At 39.5% G+C, this 22,465-nt stretch overlaps 1 protein-coding gene across 1 annotated transcript; it reads left to right on the forward strand.

Annotated features, from left to right (window-relative positions):
- The first annotated feature begins 1,236 nt into the window (after positions 1-1,236).
- LOC139716849 (ran-binding protein 3-like) lies at positions 1,237-18,458 on the forward strand. The gene is made up of 13 exons (XM_071628382.1): positions 1,237-1,307; positions 1,875-1,925; positions 2,372-2,455; positions 3,185-3,253; positions 4,363-4,696; positions 5,868-5,961; positions 6,804-6,881; positions 7,991-8,030; positions 8,352-8,467; positions 10,887-11,010; positions 12,028-12,170; positions 12,847-13,090; positions 14,301-18,458. Exons 1-13 carry the CDS (start codon positions 1,280-1,282, stop codon positions 14,366-14,368), a joined length of 1,473 nt encoding a protein of 490 aa, XP_071484483.1. The 5' UTR covers positions 1,237-1,279; the 3' UTR covers positions 14,369-18,458.
- The last annotated feature ends 4,007 nt before the right edge of the window (positions 18,459-22,465 follow it).

Raw genomic sequence — 22,465 nt, forward strand, 5'->3', positions numbered from 1 at the left:
GAAGACTTACCAATTAAGGTGAAGTATTGAAAACAGGCTTCGGGCAACGTTTGGTTCTGCCTATAGTCCCTTTCTGTTCGAATTGATGACTGAATGTGACTCGGTCGAGAGGACCTTGGGAGAGCTACCATACACTGAATACTACAGCCAGTGCATGCGAACACATCACATGCGCACAAATTTCAAATCCATCAACGGATAAGATGTCATAAGATGTCATAAGATTTGTGTGCGCATGCGCTGGCCATAGTAGTCAGTGTAGTAGCTCTCCCAAGGTCCTCTCGACCGAGTCACATTCAGTCATCAATTCGAAAAGAAAGGGACTATTGGCAGAACCAAACGTTGTTCGAAGCCTGTTTTCAATACTTCAACTTAATTGGTAAGTCTTCAAATTGAAGAAATTTTTGGATTTTAAGTTGCCATTTACCTGCGATACTAATTCTGTCATGATCCTGAATACTACAATGCGAAGCCCCATTACGCTATGCGTATGGGGCTGCTGGTCGCAGTTAGCTATGCGTACAATGGGCTGCACGCTGCTGGTTGCAGTCAGTGGTTTCGTACAATATTTATCGACGCCGTACAGCGACGGCTCTAGTACGAAATCATTATTGCATGATTACTAAGACATGAGAGCACTTTGGGGCGAGTAATTCTCACAGACAACGTACTTTAACGTGAAACACAAACCAAGACAAGGAAATGCAGGGAAACTTTTGAGGTACCAGAACTTTTTATTATCTTTAAGGAATTTAATTTTCAGGTTAGCAAAAGGGACACCTATGGACTTCAAACAACAATTAATAGCAGCATTGTTCTCATCAGCTTAAAATTAGTTGATGGAAGGGATGAGTCATTCTTCTCTGCTCTTATCCAAACATCAGGAGAGTTTCATTCTCTAATGCAGACCTGACACCAAGAGTATCAGGTGTTCTACATTTCATGTTTTTTTTTTTTTTTTTTTTTTTTTAAATGTATATTTTTTGAAGTTTAAATTGAAAATTGCTTATTCCTTATTCAAAGAAGAGAGAGAAAAAAAATCAGTGATACTCAAAACAAAATATAAAACGTATAATGCCGTTGGGGGGGGGGGGGGGGATTGGGACAGAAAGAAAGGTTTGAGACTTTGAGTGCATGTGAGTGCAGCATACATTTTTTTTTTCTTTTTAATTTGATGTTTATGTATTTGGTTGATATCAATAGTGGTTATATTTTGTGTTTATAATGTTTAGATGAAGCTGAAGAGCCAGGGGAATTCCCCAAAGCACCAGGCAGTGTGATGGCTCAGAGAACGGTCCTCACTCCCGGTAGGTATTGTTTTCACTTTAATAGTTCATATAATGTTACTCATGTTTTGTGTGTACTGTAAACCTCTGTGTATTCAGTACACTTGTGTACAAGGTGCAACCCTAAGTTAAGTTGAGGGACTTTTAAACTTTCACCTGTCTTCATAGAGGTGTAATAAATGGAAGCTACTATGCAAATTAGATGAGATGTTGATATCATCAGCCTCACAAGTTTCTGAAGACACACACACACATTGAAAAAAAAAAAAAATCTAATGTCCTTTATAATGTGATGTCCAAAAGAAAAATGCGTATCTTTTGCATCAAAATACTGGTGTGTTGTATTAAATATACACTGTATTACTCATGACATTGTAGGGAAGCAGTTTCAGTTGCTAAGTAATTGATCAAAAGCATTTTGTCATAGTATTTTTTATTTTTTGCGCCAACTTTGTCAAAATTGTCATGGATGTTGGTATTATGATTAATTTATCATTGATTGTGTCATTGGCATTGAAATTGTCATCAGTGGGTAATTGCCATTGCTGTTGTTATGACAGATATTTCTTATTCTTGTTTTGTTTGCAGCTTCAACAATGGAGGAAGAGGAAGAGGAAGAGGAGGAGGAGAATGATGAAGGTAACAACAGACCAGACAATGACCTTAAAATGAAATTTGATTTTGATCAGCTCCTTTAAGTCCCCAAACCAAGCTTCCTGTCGAGTGATGCTGTATCATTTGTTTTGGTTTTTACTGTTCTTTGATAGTGATTCATAAGATAGAATTGACATAATTTTCTTTTTGTTGTGCTGTTGTTATTCTTTCTTTTGGTCGTATGTAATTGTTTACTCTGGTTGCAGCATTATCAAAGGAGCTAAATCGGAAAAAAATATATATATTAATGTTCCTTAAATTGGCAACATATGAATGATTAAACTTGATGTTTGCAGTTTCTGTCTGAAATTGCTATGTTTTTGTATTGTGTAATAATCTTTCTTTTTTTGGCCAGATTTATTTATTATGTATTGATTTTTATATAGTAATGAATTCATAAATCAATTGTTCTTTCTTTTTTGTGTGTGTAGGGTATGTCCCAAATGCTAAGCCAGTGTTCAAGCTCAACCCACCAACCCTAATACATGGACAGGCAAAATCAGCTCCAATATCAGGTAAGCATTAAAGGGAAATATACCCCGAATGCATCGGATTCAGTGAATGCAGAAAGTATCAGTGAAGTTTTGAGAAAATTGGATAATCAGTTCAAAATTTGCACATTTTTAACAGTTTTGGTTAGATTTCATGGGGCATGGATGCTGGATAAGAACACAACAATAGAATTGTGAAGTCACAGAAGGGCAATGCTATGCAGAAATATGGCAAAAAATTCGGCATAATTTTCACTTTCCTGCCATGATAAAAGAGCACATGACCTACCTCTCAGTCTTTCAGAAAGCAGGGTGAATGATATCACCCTGAACATATGTTAGTAACAAGTCGAAGGAAAGTGTATATAATAGAATCAAATTTTGTGAAGTTCATCTCAACTAATAAACAGAGTCAACTGTGACATACATTGTATGCTGAGAGTTTGCTGTTAAGACATCATTGTCAGCTTGGACTGAGAATTATGCTGTTAAGATATCATTGTCAGATTGGACCAAGAATTATGCCTCGTTCATATTATCAAAATTTTGTTATGCATCACTGCTTTATCAAGTTAATAGTGTTTATCCTGTCCTATGATTTTGATATTTTTCCCCTTCAAAATATGATATTGCTTATTGTTCAATTATCACAAAGTCGAAATGAAAATGAACTGAAATAGTTTTTCAGTTAGCTGTATGAGCATTTTGATTAACCCCCTACCGTTCATGTCAACTCCCTTTTGCTGTAAACAGAAGACAAGGAAGATGATGAACAAGTCAAGCCCTTGTTGCGCCCCTCAGCTCTGAACCATTACACCAAAGGTACGTACAATCATGCTTGCTGTTAGACGGTTTGTCTCATATGGCGAGCAGAGGTGCCAACTGTTACTTCTTCTTGTTGTATTTTGTATTGTTTTTTTTTTTTTGCAAAAAGTACTTACAGTGTAAACTTTCATGGAACGTACTATCTTTATCCAATTGAAATACTAAGCATGTCTGGTACAGGAAAGGTAAAAATACAGTTTTTGCATGTAAAGTGCGCCTTTTCAGCTCTCAGAATACTGTAGTGCTTTGTACAAAGTTTATATCCCTGGATGAGTCATTTATTGAGGTATCTTGCAGACTTTCATATTTCAGCTCTAAATTTGTAATGAAAGTTTGCAAGAGACCTCAATAGTCACACAGGGATTGATCAGAATGTTGCCTCTAGAATGTCTCTTTCTCAAAGTTCAAGTCCTCCTTTGCCAGAAAGTGTATTCCAAATGAAGGCTACTGGTACTTACTTTTTCTTCACACTTTTATACACCCCTTAGTCTTCCCGTGCAAACATAAATTCAACATTTTTTTCTTGCACTATTCAGAATGCATGATTTAGCTAAAGGGTAGATATACATTGTACAGGAATGTATATACCTCCCAAGCATGATGCAAATTAGGACTTGTAAGAACATTGCCGACATGGTTGAATTCAGTATCAGATAGCACAGCATACACGTAGGAATCAGTATCATCCCTTTACAATGAGAAGAATAGAGTGATTTCTCACCATAGAGATGATGTACATGTTGCAGTTGTGTTATTGGTAAAATTATAGTGGTATGTTTTCTTAATATCCAGAATATCAGTTGACTCACAGAATTTATGGAAAGTAAAACCACTGTGAAATAGATGGGAGTAGTTACCATTAAATGAAAGAAAGATATTATTCAGAGGGGTGAAGGTTAAGGTGTGTGTTTCTTCACTTTGTCTCCCTCTACAAATTAAATTTGTAAAGATCGCAACTGCTGATCTGTAAATCTACAGATCAGCAATTGCGATCTTAACAAATTTAATTTGTAGAGGGAGACAAAGTGAAGAAACACACACCTTAGTAGTTACCATTGTTTTGTATTCTGCTATCTTTATGTTTTTGTTATGTATTTTTTAATCAGGTGAAGAGGAAGGGGAGGAATGCACCAAAGGGAAAGAAGAAGTGGCACCCAAGGTTGAAGGAAATGGTGGAGCGCAAGCGAAACCAGAGCACAATGAAGAGTCAGAAAGCAGTGCAAGCAAACGAACAAATTACTTTTTACGCTTGACGACGGGGGACAATGAGAGGGACACGGGTTTCGGGGTGTTTGGGAAGTTCCGCGACCATAGCGGGTACCGGATCGGTTTCGAGGACAGTCGCGGCGCAAGCGGGAACTCGGGCGACAAGAACTCGGATTCCGGCAACCACGACGGGACCACGCACGAAAACTACTTCATGCAGTTTGCCAGAGACAAGTCAGTATTTCCACATTCAAAATCTCCTGTCTCCTTTAAGACTTTTCATCCCTTACCCCCTCCCCCATTGCCTGTCATTCCCATCGAATGCACAAAATAATGATAACATTGAGCATTTCTGTTTACCCAAAAGTGTTTACTTTTTTTGTTCAAGTTGTTTACAAAGTTTCTTTTAGAGTATTTACATAATTGAGCATGCATAGAGCTTTGTATCTGTCTATCTATCTATCTATCTATCTATCTATCTATCTATCTATCTATCCATCCTTATCTAATCCTTCATTGTATCCATCCGTGTAACTATCTTTCTATCTAAGTATCTTTTGATCTATCTGTCTGTCAATCTATCTGCATATCTATCAAACTATTCATCTATCTGTCCATCTAGCTAGCCTGCTGGCTGGCCATGTTTGAATACATTTTTCGTTATTAGTATTGCTTATTGAGCAAATATTTAGACTGTTGCAATAGAAATAATACAGCTGTTTCATCGGTATACTGGAGAAGCTGTCATAATACCCTCATAATTATAGATGGCTTGAGTTTGCTTTGGTAATCAAATGCGAGCATGTTCTTGCTGATCGAGCGTATTGACACAAGAGCATTCTGGCTTTCCTTCCTTCCATAAACTCTCATGCAAAATCTTTAACTGACTTCCTGAGTGGGGAGCATGAGTTCACTTCGATATCAGATTGTGCAATCTTCCCTGTACGGTCTGACTAATCTCTCTTGAGTGATGAAATATAATTTGAGATCCTCCTGTTCCTCAGAGCCTTCAGTGATATCAGATGTCTGATTTCTTGATTGTTCAGTATTGAGCATTTAAAAGACAACTAAAACCTCACTCATACAAGAAGATTATATATTTGTAGCTGTGATGAAGTCAGTTGTGTTTATGTAGATTGATGTAATCAATCTTTATTTAGAATTTATCTATTTATTTAGAAAACAAGGAGGAAATGTTAAGTATGAACGAAACTGTACACATTTAGTTACAACTAATCGTCCAATGTTGCATTATCTTGATATATGTTTCTTCAGATCCATCAGTTGGCAAAATAGATAATGTTGTATTTCCTTCTTTTGCTGAAGGTCAGTGAACGAATCAATGAGTTTATCCTAATGGTGATATTTTTGTCTCACTCTGCTTCTGATCGGCATGGTTCTTCAGGGATCTGAACAGCTCTGGTGACAGCCCCAGTAGCCTTTCCAGCTCGTCGGGTTCCTCCTTCCTCTTCGGTCAGAACATGAACGAGAGAGTAACGGTGAGTACAAAGAACTCCTCCCCACTCCCACCCCAATCACTGCCTCATTTTTAATTTAATTTAATTTTTTTTTATTTGTAGCTCGGGGGGCTTCTCTCAAAATTGAAGTGCTAGGTTAAGGTAGTGCTATGAGTATGTAAGATTAGTGACTGTAGTTTCAAGTTTGTGGCAGTTTGGAGGAGGGATGGGGGTGGGGGGTGACTAAATTGGGGCCAGTTCTCACATTCACGTCGTCTTGAAAAGGCATGATCAGGCTTTAACCAAACTTGGCGAGGATTATTGCTAGGGTGACGTAATATACAATGTATATTTGTGAAAATGGGCACCATTCCCCACATGGGGGTTCCAAGGGCCCGATGCCCCTGGAGTTGGGGGGGGGGGGGGGGGGAAGAGGAGGAGGAGGCAAAGCCCAAAATGTAAAAAATCTTTATGAATTGTCTTCTCTTGAACCAGAAGAGATAAGCCAAGTTAGTGCTATGAGTAAGTGGATTGGTGACTGTAGTTTCTGGTTTGTTCATGGCAGATCCAGGGATGGCTGGGGGACTCAAATTGGAGCCCTGTTTTCATATTTTCATCTTCTTTTTGAAAAAGCATGCCTATTGAAAGAGATAAGTCAAGTTGTAGTCCTCTCATGCAGCGATGACTGAAACTTCAAACAAATTCATAGCTTTCTAATCAATTGTCTGATTTTCCTCAAACTTTCACTGATGTGTTCTACTGATATTGTTGCATTCACTCAGTCCATACATATACTTTGGTGAATGTGTCTTTCAAATAGGGATAGGTAGAGATTGACAGCTCTGCTATTGTTAAGTTTTTAATCTATGAATGATTCCTTACAGAGTCCCAACAGGCAAGAAGGAGAGCTGCAGTCTGTAGGGGAGCTGGTATTTGGCCAGAATCTGTCCAGCAGAATTAAGGTGAGTACTAGTAGACCCACATGGGCCCCATTTTTGTTCATGCGAGGAATTCAATGCATTGTCATTGCAAAGCTGTCATGAAATATTGCTTGAATGTAACATCCTCCACTTAACTCAGCACTGCTGGTCAGAGCAATATTGGTCTTTTGAAGCCAGTGGCACAGTTAAGTGTGGAACTAGATGTGAATAATGTACTCAACTTTGATATTAGTGTGGGGCATTTTCTGTGTTCCTGTGATGTCCATGCCAATTAGTATTCATAGGGTATTGGGTATTAAACTTGTCAGTACTTACAATTCCATTTCCTGGAAAGCACTGTCTACAAGTTTCTGTTTCAATAATGTTGAGGCTAAGTCATGTGCTTGCAGCCTGGGAGCCTTGTTGTCCATTTCTGTCAAATGAATGTAAATGTTGTGTGAAAGTAAAATACTGTGCAGAAAACACTTCCAGGTTTTCGTTTAGTGTGTTTGTATACAAAGCAGGGAATTATCTTCTGAATCAATATGATACTTGTTCATTTCTATGAATATAGAATCTTCAAATACATGTAAGAATGCTCTGTAGCAGTTCTAGAAACTACTTACCACTTTCCTCACATACTGCGTGAAATTCACCCTGATAGAAGACAATTTCACTCCACTGCAACTATTTAATTGTTGTAGATTATTGAAAGACAGCTTCTTACATGATATGATACAATGAACAATATCGGTAAATCTAGTCAACTGGACTTACTTGTAATTTGGAGTAGCGACGTTTCGCGTCCGCTCCGGGACGCTTCATCAGGCCGACTGATCTTTGGCGGCAATTGGTTGTAAGCGCCGAGGAATCTTCCGAACCGCCGGGTTGTATACAACTCGGCGGTTCGGAAGATTCCTCGGCGCTTTCCGAAATTCCCCGACCCTGTTACGGGTCAACAACCAATTGCCACCAAAGATCAGTCGGCCTGATAAAGTATCCCGGAGCGGATGCGAAACGTCGCTACTCCAAATTACAAGTAAGTCCAGTTGACTAGGTTTACCGATATTGTTCATGTGATACTTTACCTGGATGACTGAGAACATTCACAGAGATATGATACAATGTATGTCCATTTTGTTTTTCCTCAGAATGATGGCTTCAGTGAAACATCACCGGAGAAGTCCAAAGGTGAGTTTATACCAACTTCACCATGTTTTCCATTTGGTGGCCAAGGACAGATATATTGATATTTTTCTATTTGACTATAATTGTACATTGATTATATTGGCTGCAGATTCTAATTGGCAAGTTCATAGCTAATAATGTCTTATCTCCTGTTGGCTTACAGGCCTTATGATTGATTAAAAGATAAGATTGTTACAACCACATTGTTGACAATTGGATTGTTAAATTCTTTTAGCTGATCTTTGAATGAACGAAGACATCAGTGTTGATATGTTCACAAATGTCGACAACACTACATGTATGTACCCTCTCTCTTTTCTTCAGAGCAAACGCTGGCTGAAAATGCGTTGGCGCTAGAAGAAGCGAGGCAGAGGATGAGGAGAAAGTTTGAGGATGTTGAGAGCGTTACGGGTGAAGAGGATGAGGAGAATGTGGTGCAGGTATATACCACGATTTCTGTTTGCTGGCTTTTTCACTGATGTATGAAGTTAATGTATCCCACAACTCACCTTCACAGCATATTTTAATTATTCACATATGCATTTCAGAAAATGTCATCAGGTACTTTCTTTGATCTTGCTTGAAGTGTTTGTGATGTGAGTAATATGCATTTCACGCAGTATACATTGAAGAACTTCTGGTCATTAGCAACAAGTTCATGATTTAAAATTATCTGATGATCATCAAATCCAGTTATGGATTCTGAACAACAAAGTCTAATGCCTTTGATAGTTACTAGGAAAAGTAGTTCTTACGTGACATTTCCATGAAGTAAGTAATTTTCTTTTTTTAGCTCACCTGAGCCAAAGGCTCAAGTGAGCTATTGCGATCGCCCTTCGTCCGGCGTCCGTCGTGCGTCGTCCGTCGTCCGTCGTCCGTCGTCCGTCGTCCGTCGTCCGTCGTCCGTCGTCCGTCGTGCGTAAACTTTTTACATTTTCATCTTCTTCTTGAAAACCCCATGACCGATTTTCATCAAACTTGGCAGGTAGCATCCCTAGGGGGTTAGGAACTCAATTTGTTAAAATGGGCACCATGCCCCACCCAGGGGGCCCCCAGGGGGGCCCAAACCCCCCAAAATTAAGGAATCTGTAAAAATCTTCTTCTCTAGAACCAGAAGTGATAGAGCTAAGTTAATACTATGAGTTAGTACATTGATGACTGTAGTTTCAAGTTTGTTCATGGCAGAATCAGGGGTGCCCCCCTTGGGACCCAGGGGAGGGGGGTGGGGAAGGGTTCTAATGGGGCCTAAATTGTACATTTTCATCTTCTTCTTGAGAACTCCATGACCCATTTTCACCAAACTTGGCAGGTAGCATCCCTAGGGGGTTAGGAACTCCATTTGTTAAAATGGGCACCATGACCCACCCAGGGGGCCCCCAGGGGGCCCAAACCCCCCCAAATTAAGGAATCCGCAAAAATCTTCTTCTCTAGAACCAGAAGTGATAGAGCTAGGTTAATACTATGAGTTAGCACATTGATGACTGTAGTTTCAAGTTTGTTCATGGCAGAATCAGGGGTGCCCCCCTTGGGACCCGGGGGGAGGGGGGGGGGGGGGTGAGGAGGGGTCCTAATGGGGCCTAAATTGTACATTTTTATCTTCTTCTTGAGAACCCCATGACCCATTTTCACCAAACTTGGCAGGTAGCATCCCTAGAGGGTTAGGATCTCAATTTGTTAAAATGGGCACCATGCCCCGCCCAGGGGGCCCCCAGGGGGCCCAAACCCCCCAAATGAAGGAATCTTTAAAAATCTTCTCTAGAATCAGAAGTTATAGAGCTGAGATAATACTATGAGTGAGTACATTAATGACTGTAGTTTCAAGTTTGTTCATAGGAGATCCAGGGGTGCCCCTCTTGGGGGTAGGGGGGGGGGGGGGGGAGGTGGTTGGAAGGGTCCAAATGGGGGCCTGAATTGTACATTTTCATCTTCTTCCTGAAAACCTCATGATGGATTTTTGTCAAACTTGGCAGGTAGCATCCCTAGGTGGTCAGGATCTCAATTTATCAAACTGGGCACCATGCCCCACCCAGAGGGCCCCAGGGGGCCCCAATTCCCCCAAATTAAGGAATCTTGAAAAAATTGGGCCCTTATTGTACATTTTCATCTTCCACTTGAGAATGCCTCGTCAAATTTTGGTAGAGCTGTGAATAATTTAGATTAGTGACTGCGTGAAAGGTGAACTTGCGATACTCAGGTGAGCGCTAGACCCGCGGGTCTCTTGTTTTTTTTTTGGGGGGGGGGGGACGGGAGGGGGGAGTGTGAGTAATTATGATCCCTGTATTTTATTTACACCAGTATTTTCTGCATTAAGTCGTGCAAAGATTGTTATTTTACGCAAGTGCCATGACCAAGGCTACAAGACAAATGCTAGAATCTGTTTCACTCTCTTTTATTACAGTTCTTGAAAGTGTATAGGCATTCTGTAAGTTTAGGGCCTATGTACAGTCAACCTTGCATACCTCGAATCAGTCGGGACTGAAGAAAATGGTTTGACGTACGTAAACTTCGAGATATGTGAGCGTGAGTTTAATAGGAGGGGATACACCAGGAAAAATCAGGACTTTTATTTTGCCTCCGAGTTAAGCGATATTGGGCTAATCCGACGTCGAGGTATGCGAGGTTGACTGTACAATGATACTGAAATATGTGCATTCCTTAACTTCTGTAAACTTATTAACATTATCCATTCTTCACTTGCACAGCAAAGATATTCTTGTTTGACCCAGCTGAACAGGACTCTGTGAGCAAAAGTGACTTTTCTATTGAATTGATTCCGAATAGAGTGAGTGATGATATTCCGATGTAAACTATAAATACATACATGTATGCATGATTTTATGAATGGCATCCACTCTACAGTCGCACTGCAAGCTGTTCATGTTTGACCCCACCAAACGGAGCTGGCTGGAAAAGGGGCGCGGTCAGATCAGGGTGAATGACATGCGCCAGACGTCCAGCGACTCTTCCTTCCAGTCCAGATTAGGTGAGTCTAGGGCACTCAGGCCACTCTGATGATGACCGCATGACCATTTGTCCTACCTTCCTGATCGGCATCCTCAGTATCATTTCACTCTAGTAGGAATGATTTGAGAGTGAAGAGCGAATCATGAGCCTGGTTGTCCTCTTACAGTTCACAAATTGTTGGCATTCATAAATACACTCAACATTTACAGGAAACAGCAATTTCTCCCCCCCCCCCAAAAAAAAAAAAAAAAAAAAAAGAAAGAAAGAAAAAAAAAAGCGGTTTGAAGTAAGTTTATTAGCTGTTAATCACAACCCTTCAGAGAATTGCATTGTAGAGATTTTCCCCCTTGTCTTTTGATGGGATGGGGGTTGGGGAATTGGGTGCATTGCTTTTGCTGGTGCATGGTCTTATTTTTAGGAAAGTAGCATGCGAGGTCGAAAGACTCTTTTATCCATACTTAATATAATTGTAGTTTCAAGCTCAAGCAGTTGCATTCTGGCAAGTTTCAAGCAAAGTGTTTGTCAAATTGTATGATTTCACCGTTGCACTTGCTTGCGTTTCTTATAGATACCATGTAATTTATATTTCAGGCCAAGGCACAATTTAAAGGTAATGCATAATAATTCTTGGGAAGTATTGTATTGGCCAAAGAAGTAGGACATCCTTAATCATAAATCAGTCTACTGGTTTGGATCTTGAATGATTCTTGGATGTAGATTGACTGGTGCTGGTTCTTTTAATGTCATGTGCTAAGAACACAGCCAAGCATTTGATTATTGGCAACAAGAAAAGCTGAAGAAACATTTTAAGTGACCTCCATCATGGCATTAAGAGATTTAGTCACATGTTAAGTAGTCATTGAGCAACACTTTACCTTACAGGTATTTGATTAGTGGGAGTTTGAGAAGTACCACTTCAAGTGGCTATTAATTACTCCAAGTGTCAGTCGTATCAGCAATTCACTTAGAAAATTCCCCTCCTGTCAAAAATGCAAGTTGTGAGCCCTGAAGGTGGTTGTTTTTGTTATCATTTCAGTAATGAGGACGCAGGGAAGTCTGCGACTGATTCTGAACACCAAGATCTGGAGTGGTATGAGCGTGGAGAGGGCCAGCACGAAGAGTCTGCGCATCTCGGCCATGGATGCAGAGACGGAGAAGATTAAAGTCTTTCTGATATCGGTATGTCGTCATGAGCAAGCGTAAATCACCCAATCACAGCTCATTATATGAAGGGCGCTTAAACACTCTGTGCAGAATCTAGAAATTCCTAAATTTCATGTTTATTCTCTCAAACTTACCCACTGTGTTTCATATCCTTTGTATTATGAGATTTATTTTATTTGTATTAATTTATTATTTATTATTTATTATGAAAAAGAAATCTACGTCACCCCTTCAATTTGATGGTGTTATCCGCTTCTTATGGAACCATTGTATTCACTGTTGTTAGATTAGATTTAGATTAGATTAGATTATTCTAGCAGTTAGTAGGATAGGACTCATACTACTTCGTGACAAATTCTCCGCATGCTTGTTGAAAGGTTTCTGTGGATACAATAAACCTTTAGATCTCTTTGGATGATCATGCTTTTGAAGTTAGTAGATGCAAGGGACCATGCAACGGAATGAGATAGAGAAAGAAAGAATTTGAAATATAGCTGTAATCATGTAATCACTACGGTAGTGATATGCGCTATATAAGCATTGTATTATTATTAACATTATGTTCCTTTGAAAGTTGTGAAACACCATTCACCTCAGGGACGTTGCATAAATGGCAAGCTTGAATTAACAGAATTGATGTGAGCCATATTTATGGGAGCTTTTGCTCACATTTTTGCTTGCTTTCCTCCAGGGTACCCCCAAAGACATCGAGCAGCTGTACTGCGCCATCGAGTACCGCATCCAGGCCCTGAAACAGGTGGAGGAGGAGCAGCAGAGACTGGAGGCGGAGGGCACGGAGGGCCAGGCCAGCGCACAGGACTCCAAGGGTGATGCCAACGAGGGAGAGGAGGAGGAGGAGGACGGCGAGGATGACGATGACGATGACGAAGACAGTGAGGTGGCCAAGATCAACTCGCGGGACAGGAGTAAACCTCGTGAGTCTTTGCAAAGTTTGCAACAAGTGCCAGAGACCACAACTACAAATTTTCTTAATCTCTACTTCATCTTGATCAAGTCAAAAACTGCCTACTGTGAGACCTTTTCACCAAATCAAGTCAGACTCTTTACTTCATTCCCTGTATATTTATCTATACTGTAAACATCAATATTTTTGCATGATTAATTTTTTGCGCAGAGCTGCTCAAAAACATATTCATGGGTTGTTGAATTTGCGCTGCGCAATTGTCAACCCATTTTACAATGTGCAGAAAAAATTGTGATGATATTTTCGTAGGTTTTAGATGTCGCGCTTGCCAGAAGTAGCGTGAAATATGCAAAAATTAATATACCGCAAAAATTTCTGAGTTTACAGTTCAATTTAACAAAAATTCTATTCATCTATTTTTTTTCAGCTAGATGGCTGTAGTAAAGGATATCTATGTAGCATGCAAAACTGCTTTTGAGGTTTTTTTTCATTTATTCACTTTGGTAAGTACAGTATCAAATCTAGTGCTTTGGTATGGTGGTGATGTGACTCAGTTGGTAGCATGTCTGCCTTTCAATCAAATGGCTTGGGTTCAATTCCCATTAAGTCCAGCTGAGCAATATTTGGTGCAATCATACCATCCCCTCTACTCTGTAGTTTGAGGCAAAAACTCCCTGTCCGTCGCATTGGACATTACATGGAGGTCCTGTGTTTTTGAGGGAGTCTCCATTCATGCATATCACATAAAAGATCCCACTTCATTCATTCATGATCATAAAAAGCAGGGTGCTAACCAGGTGAAATGGTCCACTCACCTTTCCACGCTTGAAAATGATGCTGACCCCTCGTGGTTCATCCTTGGTGACTAGCAATAGTCAGCAATGGTAGCTCCATGCTGCTACTCCTGCTTAATTACTATGACAACAAAGAAGAATTGTGTTGGTAGTTCTGCATTGTAGCATAGTTTATATCGTGAGTGTGAGTCTCTACGGTTTGATGCTGGCAAGCAGTAAAGTCGAAGGAAGTTGATCCTTTACCTGATGTGTGTTATGCAGAGAACACTGCAGAAACCCTGTTAGATGCTGAGGGCTGTTTTAAAGGACCTTTCTTTTTTTATATCCCTCCATTTTAATTTACCTATTAGAGTATCTGAAATGGAATCTTGATACACTCTATTTTCATTGATATTACATCTTTCTTTCATTTTCTTTGGCACACAGCATCACCGAGAAGTACGGAGGGGAACAGTGCATCGGCTTCACCCTCCCTGAATCAGGAGGAGTCATGAAAAGAGCTCTGGAAGTTGCAAGAAGCATCCGAGCCTCGGAGTGATGTATCCCAGGAAATAGAGGCCATTGAAGGACTCCAGAAAAGACCAAACCTTACTGCAAACACCCAGGGGTACTTTGAATGTAGCAGGGCCCCCTGATTCACGTAATTCACAGTTCGTAGACAACAATTCGACGAAAGCCAGATTTCGGCTTCGACCAACTTGTACAGTATCAGTGATGCATCCGTGCTACACGTTCGTGTTCGCTTTTTTTTATGTCAGTGGGTTGGATTCAGGATGACAAGGAGTGGAGTTATCCCAAGCTCAGCTCGGGAAAAAACAGTGTGAAGGATCCGTGCAGGTTGAACGTTTATGCTTTCTCAAGACAGCATTAGTCTAGCGAGCCGTCCAAGTTTTTTGTTAGCTGTCCCTTTCTGATCTAGGAATGTATCGCCACTGTAAACAGCCTTGCCACCATCGAAAGGTTTCCGATGAAGTATTCGGCTGGGCATTTCGTGGAGTACTTTGACGAGGACAGCTCAAAGCGAGTTGACCGTATGATGCTCTTGAGGTGTGACCGCAGGAAGAGAGCCAGCGGGATGGTACCAGAAAGGACGGCTGTGGGCGTTGTGTCCCCGAGCGGTAAAAAGCCCCATTGGTGCTGCCTCGCTGATTGGCCCACCTCGCTGATTGGCCCACCTCGCTGATTGGCCCACCATCGGTGAATGTTAAAATGCATTTTTTTGTAAACATTTAATTTATTCCTATTTGAAAAAAAAAATGAATATCATTTCTTGCATTTAATTGCCTGGTTGTTGCTAACATATTAAGTTCCAGTGCTTTATGCCTCTAGACATTCCGTGCAAGCTTGTAGATATTGTAGGAACTGGGTATCAGCAGATAGCAGATGTCCGAACATTTGTAGCTTCTGTAGAAGAAAAGTATTACTCCCATTACTGTAGTGATTTGGGAAGCCACTTTGTGTTGCCCACCAAACCCCAAAATTGCTCAGTACACAAGAATGTAAAATAATTAGGTACAGAGCTGTGTATTTTGGTATTAAAGGAATGTCAAATGATGACCTGGTTTTTGTTTAGAAACGTTCATATCACCTTGCTCTCCCTGTAAAAGACTATACAAAAATATTTAACACAAGCGTACTGTCTTGATGAAAACTTTGTAGGAAAATGGCTGTCATTAGGATATTTTGTCTGCTTCCGGCAAGCATGCATTGTGTTCATGATAGATAAGTAGAATAAAAAAGGTGTAGGTTTATTATGGCCCCAGGGCATAACAAAGACATATTTCCCTCTTCTTCTTTTTTAATACAAATGAACAAGTGCTCATTCTTGTTACTTAGGTAACATTGCATTTTTTTTTCCCTCATCACAAAATACATTTGCTGCACTTTCTCAAATGGACATTGTGGGTGAGTGTCATGTAAATGTGACAAGCCAATGCCCATTTACTTCTCCTTGTCCAACACTGGATTTTAGTTACCCTGGGTGAGTTGTAGCACCGTGCTTGAAAGCGTAACCATGCTGTGCACTCAACCCGAACGTGAAAAAATGCGGGGAGAAAAGTGAATAGTTAGGAATGTAGGAATTCTTTGAAGTCAATCAAAGGTCCTGCTATTGTTTGGTGGGGTGATCAAGGAAAAGAATACTTGCAATGTCCATTTTGGTTTCTCTGTCATGAAAAAAAAATGAAGACATTGATTGTGCCATTGTTGGTGTTTAAGAGAGGGCAACTGCTGTGAGACAAAGCTTGTTGCTTGAGTGCTTAGAAGTGACCTATAGTGTTTGAGTACAGCTCAGTCTCCCTGCATTCTTGACTGTGTCTAAAGGTTGAAATGCATTTTCTCAGAACTGTATTTTGTGGCCATACAGATCCTTGTGGTTTTGTTTTACGTTGAATAAAGGGGGACAGATTCTATTACTATTTGAAACTATGGGGTCTGAAAAATTCAGCACTACAAAACTTGAGAAATCAATATTTGACAACTACATTATGGTGATGAGTCTCACACATTTAACTAGTATGTGAGTGTCCCAATGTGAATGCAACTCCCAAGGTCATTCATTCAGTCTGAAATTCGTTCATGTCGGTCAGGAGGTTTTATGTTACTTTTGAATGATGCTATTTAGTTTTCAGTTGGAAAACTTTATGTAGTATTGTACCGATATTTTCTTTTCATTTTCAAATGAAAGTGGATTGAGAGATGGAATCAAATCAGGAGCTCACTGCATTGCCACCCGATATTGTGGCATTATGGAGAAGGTTGGACATTGGGGATATTCATTGTTATCTGCACAAACTGAATGGCTGCATCTGGCATCAGTTTGGGGTCTTTTTCACCTGGATTCATACTGCATGTTCATGCATTACTTTTAGGGTCATGGTTTCACAGTAGCTCGGCTGAAATTTGCTACTGGTAATGTGAATGAAGCAGGGCCATGAAGAGGGTCCTTACAAAGATTTCAGGAAGTGATGTGTAACTTGAATGAAAAATATGGAAGAGATCAAATTCTCATGTTTTGCTATTTCCCAATCCTTTTCTCACCTGGTCAAATTCACGAGGAAGATGTCCCGATTAATTCTGCCCTTGATTTTCTACGTGATTTCATATTAGCCATGTTGACAAGGGGGCATAATTGTACATTTTTGTCATGCATGAGACTAAATTGTGCCATTGCACTAAGGATTTCTTAGTGACCTGGTTCTTTTCTGTATTCCTGAAGCATTGCAAAATATATTTTACAGTGTACTTTTTTTTTCACTTAACACCTATGACTTTATATTATTTGTGTGTGGATTTGTTATTATGCATTTGTCTTTAATGTAAGGAGGGGACAATGAAAAACATTGACTATTGACATTGACATTCACCTGCATATTTACTACAATTTTACCTATGCAGCATGAAAGTGGATTTGTATTTCTGTGTTTGCTCTGAGTAGACCCAAATTAGGACCTTAGCGGCTTTATCACTATAGTTCTTTAGGCAATCAAGTTTCATTAATTTTATCCCTCTCAGCATGGCCGAGTAGGTAGTTATGCAAAGACCCCCCATGTCTTCGGAGGCAAGCAGCAATTGATTTCACTTGGGTAGACAGCGAGTTCTCATTGCCCTTGGCAAGTGGGCAGAGGGGTTGATCGGAGGAATTTTACACTTGCAGGTGAAGTTATGTTTTGCCTTTTAATATTTCCATTGTGTTCCACTTCCATGTGCTATAGGCAATAACCCAAAGTTTTGTTTGTAGTCATTGAATTATATCCCCAAGAATCCTGTTCTGAAAATGAGATAAAAGGCTATTGCATGTGATGCCTGTGATATTCAGGCTTAAGGTTTATCAGTGTCATAACCAACAGCAGCAGCAACAACAACAACAACAAAACATGAGGAGGTACTTTTTGAGTAATTTGCTAACTTGTGAAGTTCCGTAATGTAAAGAAAAAAATAACATATTGCCCATAGTTTCATCATCACATATAAGATGTGCAAAAGAAAAAACAACAATACTAGAGTCAAGTTCTCTATTGGGTGATTATTTGTATGTGTTTTGAAGACAGCATAGAAATATGATGGTATTCCTCGCTCATAAATACTAAATACTAATTTTGTATAAGGGATTGCTATTTTAAAGTTTTCATTGTCACCCCAAATCATTAGGTCATGCATTTGGTAATGAGATTGCCTGGGCCCCTGTTGCTCTGTTCCACATATGTCTATAAGATGTCTGTGAATTGATTATTTTGCATGTAAGATGTGGGAAAAACAAAAACAAAAACGTAAGAGTCTGCTGTTCAGCCAATCGCCAGTCTGTATTTCCAGCAGCTACTGAGCATGCCACATATTTTTCAGTGCGGTTTTATTGTCATGAATTTTGTGAGTCGATTGAGCGTACCGTCCCAGAGTCATACCCACAATACATGAATGCAGTGTACATAGGTATTGCATATGCAATAATGCAATAGACATTTGGTATTGGAGTCGGTAACACTGGTTCATTCTTGTCCAATGCAGTGGCTCTCAATTGTGATTTATCATTTTGGCCACTTGTGAAATGATGGTACAGGTCCTGATCCACAAAAAATTGTGTGAAACGTCAATGGCTTTAATATACAGCAACTCTCCTGAATCCTACATATATGCATTTTGAGTACCAAGGTATGTATTGAAAGACACATAGTCTAAAGTTGAGAGAAACCTGTGAAAATTTAATGACATATGATCTCATCTGCTTTGAATTAGTTGTGGTAATGTGGTGGCCCATGCCAGGTATAGCTTGGGCATTTTTTTTTTTTTAAATTTTCAAGATAGAGTGATGGAGATGTAACTGCAAACCTAGTCATGGAAATGCAGCCCGTGACTGAGATAAGGGAAATCAACAATTTGTATTACCTATTGTATTGTAAAGAGCAGTTTTTATATGTGTTCTGGGCAGCATGTCACGAAACTTGTCAGTCTCTGACAACTGTTTGAAGCTACTGAAATCCTTGCATCTGGTTGGCTGAGAGCAAATTTGTCAGTGAAAATCTCTTGACGAAACACTTGATGAAATGTGAAATGTCCCCCTGACCAGTCCCAACATTCAAAATGTAGAGATTGTATACATCTCAATTGACACCCTATACACTGCTAAAGCAACTTCAATGCTTTCTCCGTACACAAGCTGAGAAAGAAACCATCCCTGTAATGGGTCACTGGAATGGTCTATTCACATTTGTCGATGTGTCATACAGGGAAAAAACCATGGTATGTCTTACTGGTACCAAGTTGACTTTGGGAATTTGCTTGTTTTGTATGTATCAGTAGCTGTAAGGTTTGGATACCTATGGGTCCTTGGTCAAAAGTTTTCGATTATTAAGAGAGAAAACAAGTGATTCAGAATAAATTCTCTGCCAATCCAGCAGTGGAGAAAGAGAAGCAAGTCCCTCCCTTCCCCCCCCCCCCCCCCATTTTACATCATCCTGCTGTTAAGGCAACATAGCCTCGTATCTCAAAACTGTCAAATGTTCAGGAGAGAGAAAACAACAACAACAACATACAAACAAACAAAAAATGGCAGCCAAAGCACTGGCTATAACGAATAGGATCACCTTTCCTGCACATGCCCTGGTGGCTAGACTTTGTACAGGATATCACTCAACTGATCATCTGATAGTTGTTCCCCCCCCCCCCCCCCCCCCAAAAAAAAAAAAAAAAAATCCAAAATTTGAGATACACGTCTACAAGGTCTTGTCACCGCAGTGATGATTTGCATTACACACGCAACCTTTACATTGCAGCGTCAGTCTGGATAGTGTAATACCTGAATGCATTGTGAAACTGTCCCCCCCCCCCCCCCCCCCCCCCCCCCCCCCCCCCCCATGAAAATGAAGTAAGTCTCTTTGTGCGATATTGGCCCCTGGTCTTGTCAGTTTTTATACCATGGCAGCTACGTGTACATGAATAAGGCTGTGACATAATGGACCGTCTACCAGTGTTCAAGGGAAGTATTTCCTTTTAGTTTTTGTATTTCAATGCTGCAATAGTGTCCTTATTTCTGAAATAATGCACAAAGCAGAAAAAGGAAAAAAAAAAATGTCTGAAACAAATCGATACTAAAAAAACAAAATGTGTGCCTACATAGATGTTCCCTTCGCTGCTTTTGATGATTATACTCTTTCTTTGAAGAATGTCAGCATTTGGCATTTACTGTCACCTTTACTTCATTGAAGACGTGATTGTTTTCAAAAGGTAGACGTTATGTGTGTTTTTGTTCAGGAATATATGTATTTATTTCAACCAACCAACCACACAAATGAACCCATTGTGAATATGAAAAAATGTTGATTCAGTGATTGTGTTAGTACATTTGTACCTATATACATGTATTTCCTTGATGATTTTGATGAAAAAGAAAAAAAAAGCAATACATAATTTTATCCCCTTGCAAGGTAGATACATGTAATTAAAGCTACGTTATCAGCAACAATTTTGTCAATGATATTGTGAAAAATTTGAGGGAAGACTGTATTAACGGGTTTGGGCCTTTACTGCAACCACAAAATAATGATGAATGTGTAGGTGGAATGCTAAGGATAATGTATGATGAAAGGCTAGGTTCAGATGAAAACACAGTGCAGGTGAAAGTGTAAAACCTTGGCTATAAAAACACACAGTGACATTTTGTGGGAATTTTTTTTCTTCTGTTCTGTACCCAAGGCGGCCAAGAAATATGTGTCATGCTTAAATGGATGGGACATGATTGTGTGATCTCCTTTTAATTTGTAGCCAGACCATGGGAAACTTCTGTCAAGTTTTTGTCTGACAAAAACACTCTTTGTTGAATTTGTACAATGCAATGTTGTCCCTTCACCACAGCAGTCTCTGCATCTGAAATTGCCATTGATACAGAATGCATTCTGGGGGGTGTTTCATCAACGTTTGTCGGCGCTGACAACTTGAATCACCACAGTAACAGTCAGTGACCAGAGCATCTCAGCCAATCAAAGCCAAGGATTTTGCTGAAATTAGTCAGCGCCGACAGTTGTAGGCGCTGACAAACGTTGATGAAACACCCCCCAGGTTGCCAAAAGTACAAGTACTGTAGAGACAGTTAAACAGATGGAACCACACTTCATGTATTTACAGTCACGAACGTCTTTGTAGGATTGTAGCTAGTTGCTGCAGAACTACAAAGAAAATGTCTAATTCAGTGCTTTCGTGATATATTGGGTTGTACCTCCTTGTGTTGCCTCTTCTCATTACAAACCATAAATGGCATTTCTTGAGGGTCTCCTTTAGGTTCTAACAAATGATGTATGACTTTTCCTGTATTCAGCTACATTCTATAGAGCCAATGTAAAACCATTAATATATGTATATGTAGAAGTGTTGATTTTTTCCCCCATGACCTATAGAGAAGGTCTCATACTTTTTGTTTGTGTAATGCATTTAATTATTTTTTGCCCCATGATACAAAAGATTATGTATCGAAGAAAGTGTTTGATCGGAACAGAGAACACTACCATGCTTGGTGATTTGTAGAATTTGTTTTTATTGTCACATGGCATGTGCAAAAAATAAACATGTTTTGATATTTGTAAATAAATAAAACTTGTATCAATGGCTGCATGTCTTCCTTTTTGGTACTTTGTAAATCCTTTGGACTTCATTGTGGGTGTGAAACAATTTGTGATGATTTGTCATATGTGTGAGTTTGTTGGAACATGTTATAATGACATACACAGCACACCATAAGACTTCACTCGGATACACTACATTAAACATAACTGCACTAACCAGGTGTATGCTATTCTGTTCATAGTTACAAAAAACAAACAAAAAAGAAAAAAGAACTCAAAAAATATAAAAAAGACCAGCAAAATGTGTATATAAAAAAAGGATTTTAGTCTGTTTCAAGGATTCAAAATTGAAATGGTAAAAAAGATTACCTGAAGAAATTCTCACGAATTTTCATTGTCTTATTGATATCTCCTGTACCATTGACACAAACCTCAAAAAATAAATTTAATCACAATTTATCGTATTGTATAAAGTTTATTTCTCAAAGAAAAGTACGTGTATGCACAAGTACAGTGTACTAACAAGAACAGAATGATACAAACATTGAACAGCTCTGCTTTAAATCATTATAAGGGTGTTGGCTAGAAAAGGCACTACACATGTAATGCTATTAGTCAAGTTTTGTATGCAAGTGCTAATGAGGTGGTGACATTGTCGCCTCATCTACTGTATACGCCAAATAGTTAGCAAGTCAATCTTTTTGCGAATCGGGACTTCCCGACAATTTCGCTATTGGTTAAATTCGCAATCATGGAGTATGATAATGAATGGAACAATGTGCACCTGCACATCATATTCATGTCTGGCTCAGATGCAATATTTTAGCGTGTTGTAAAATTTGTAATAATCGCCAGACTCGCCAAATTTGTGAAACTGAAAACCTCGCGAAATACATGGCGTGTACAGTAGTTTGGATATGTAGTTGTGACGAACATGCATGTTTTGGGGAAAGTTTCATAACTTTCGTATTTTATGTCTGGTTTTGTAGTTAGGTCCTTCAGTTCTGTTCTCTTGAGCCAGTAATCACAATATCAAGCTTT

This window comes from Diadema antillarum, unplaced genomic scaffold (assembly GCF_040938485.1).
Source record: "Diadema antillarum isolate AM-2024a unplaced genomic scaffold, OU_Dant_1.0 scf00000070, whole genome shotgun sequence".
Lineage (NCBI taxonomy): Eukaryota > Metazoa > Echinodermata > Echinoidea > Diadematoida > Diadematidae > Diadema > Diadema antillarum.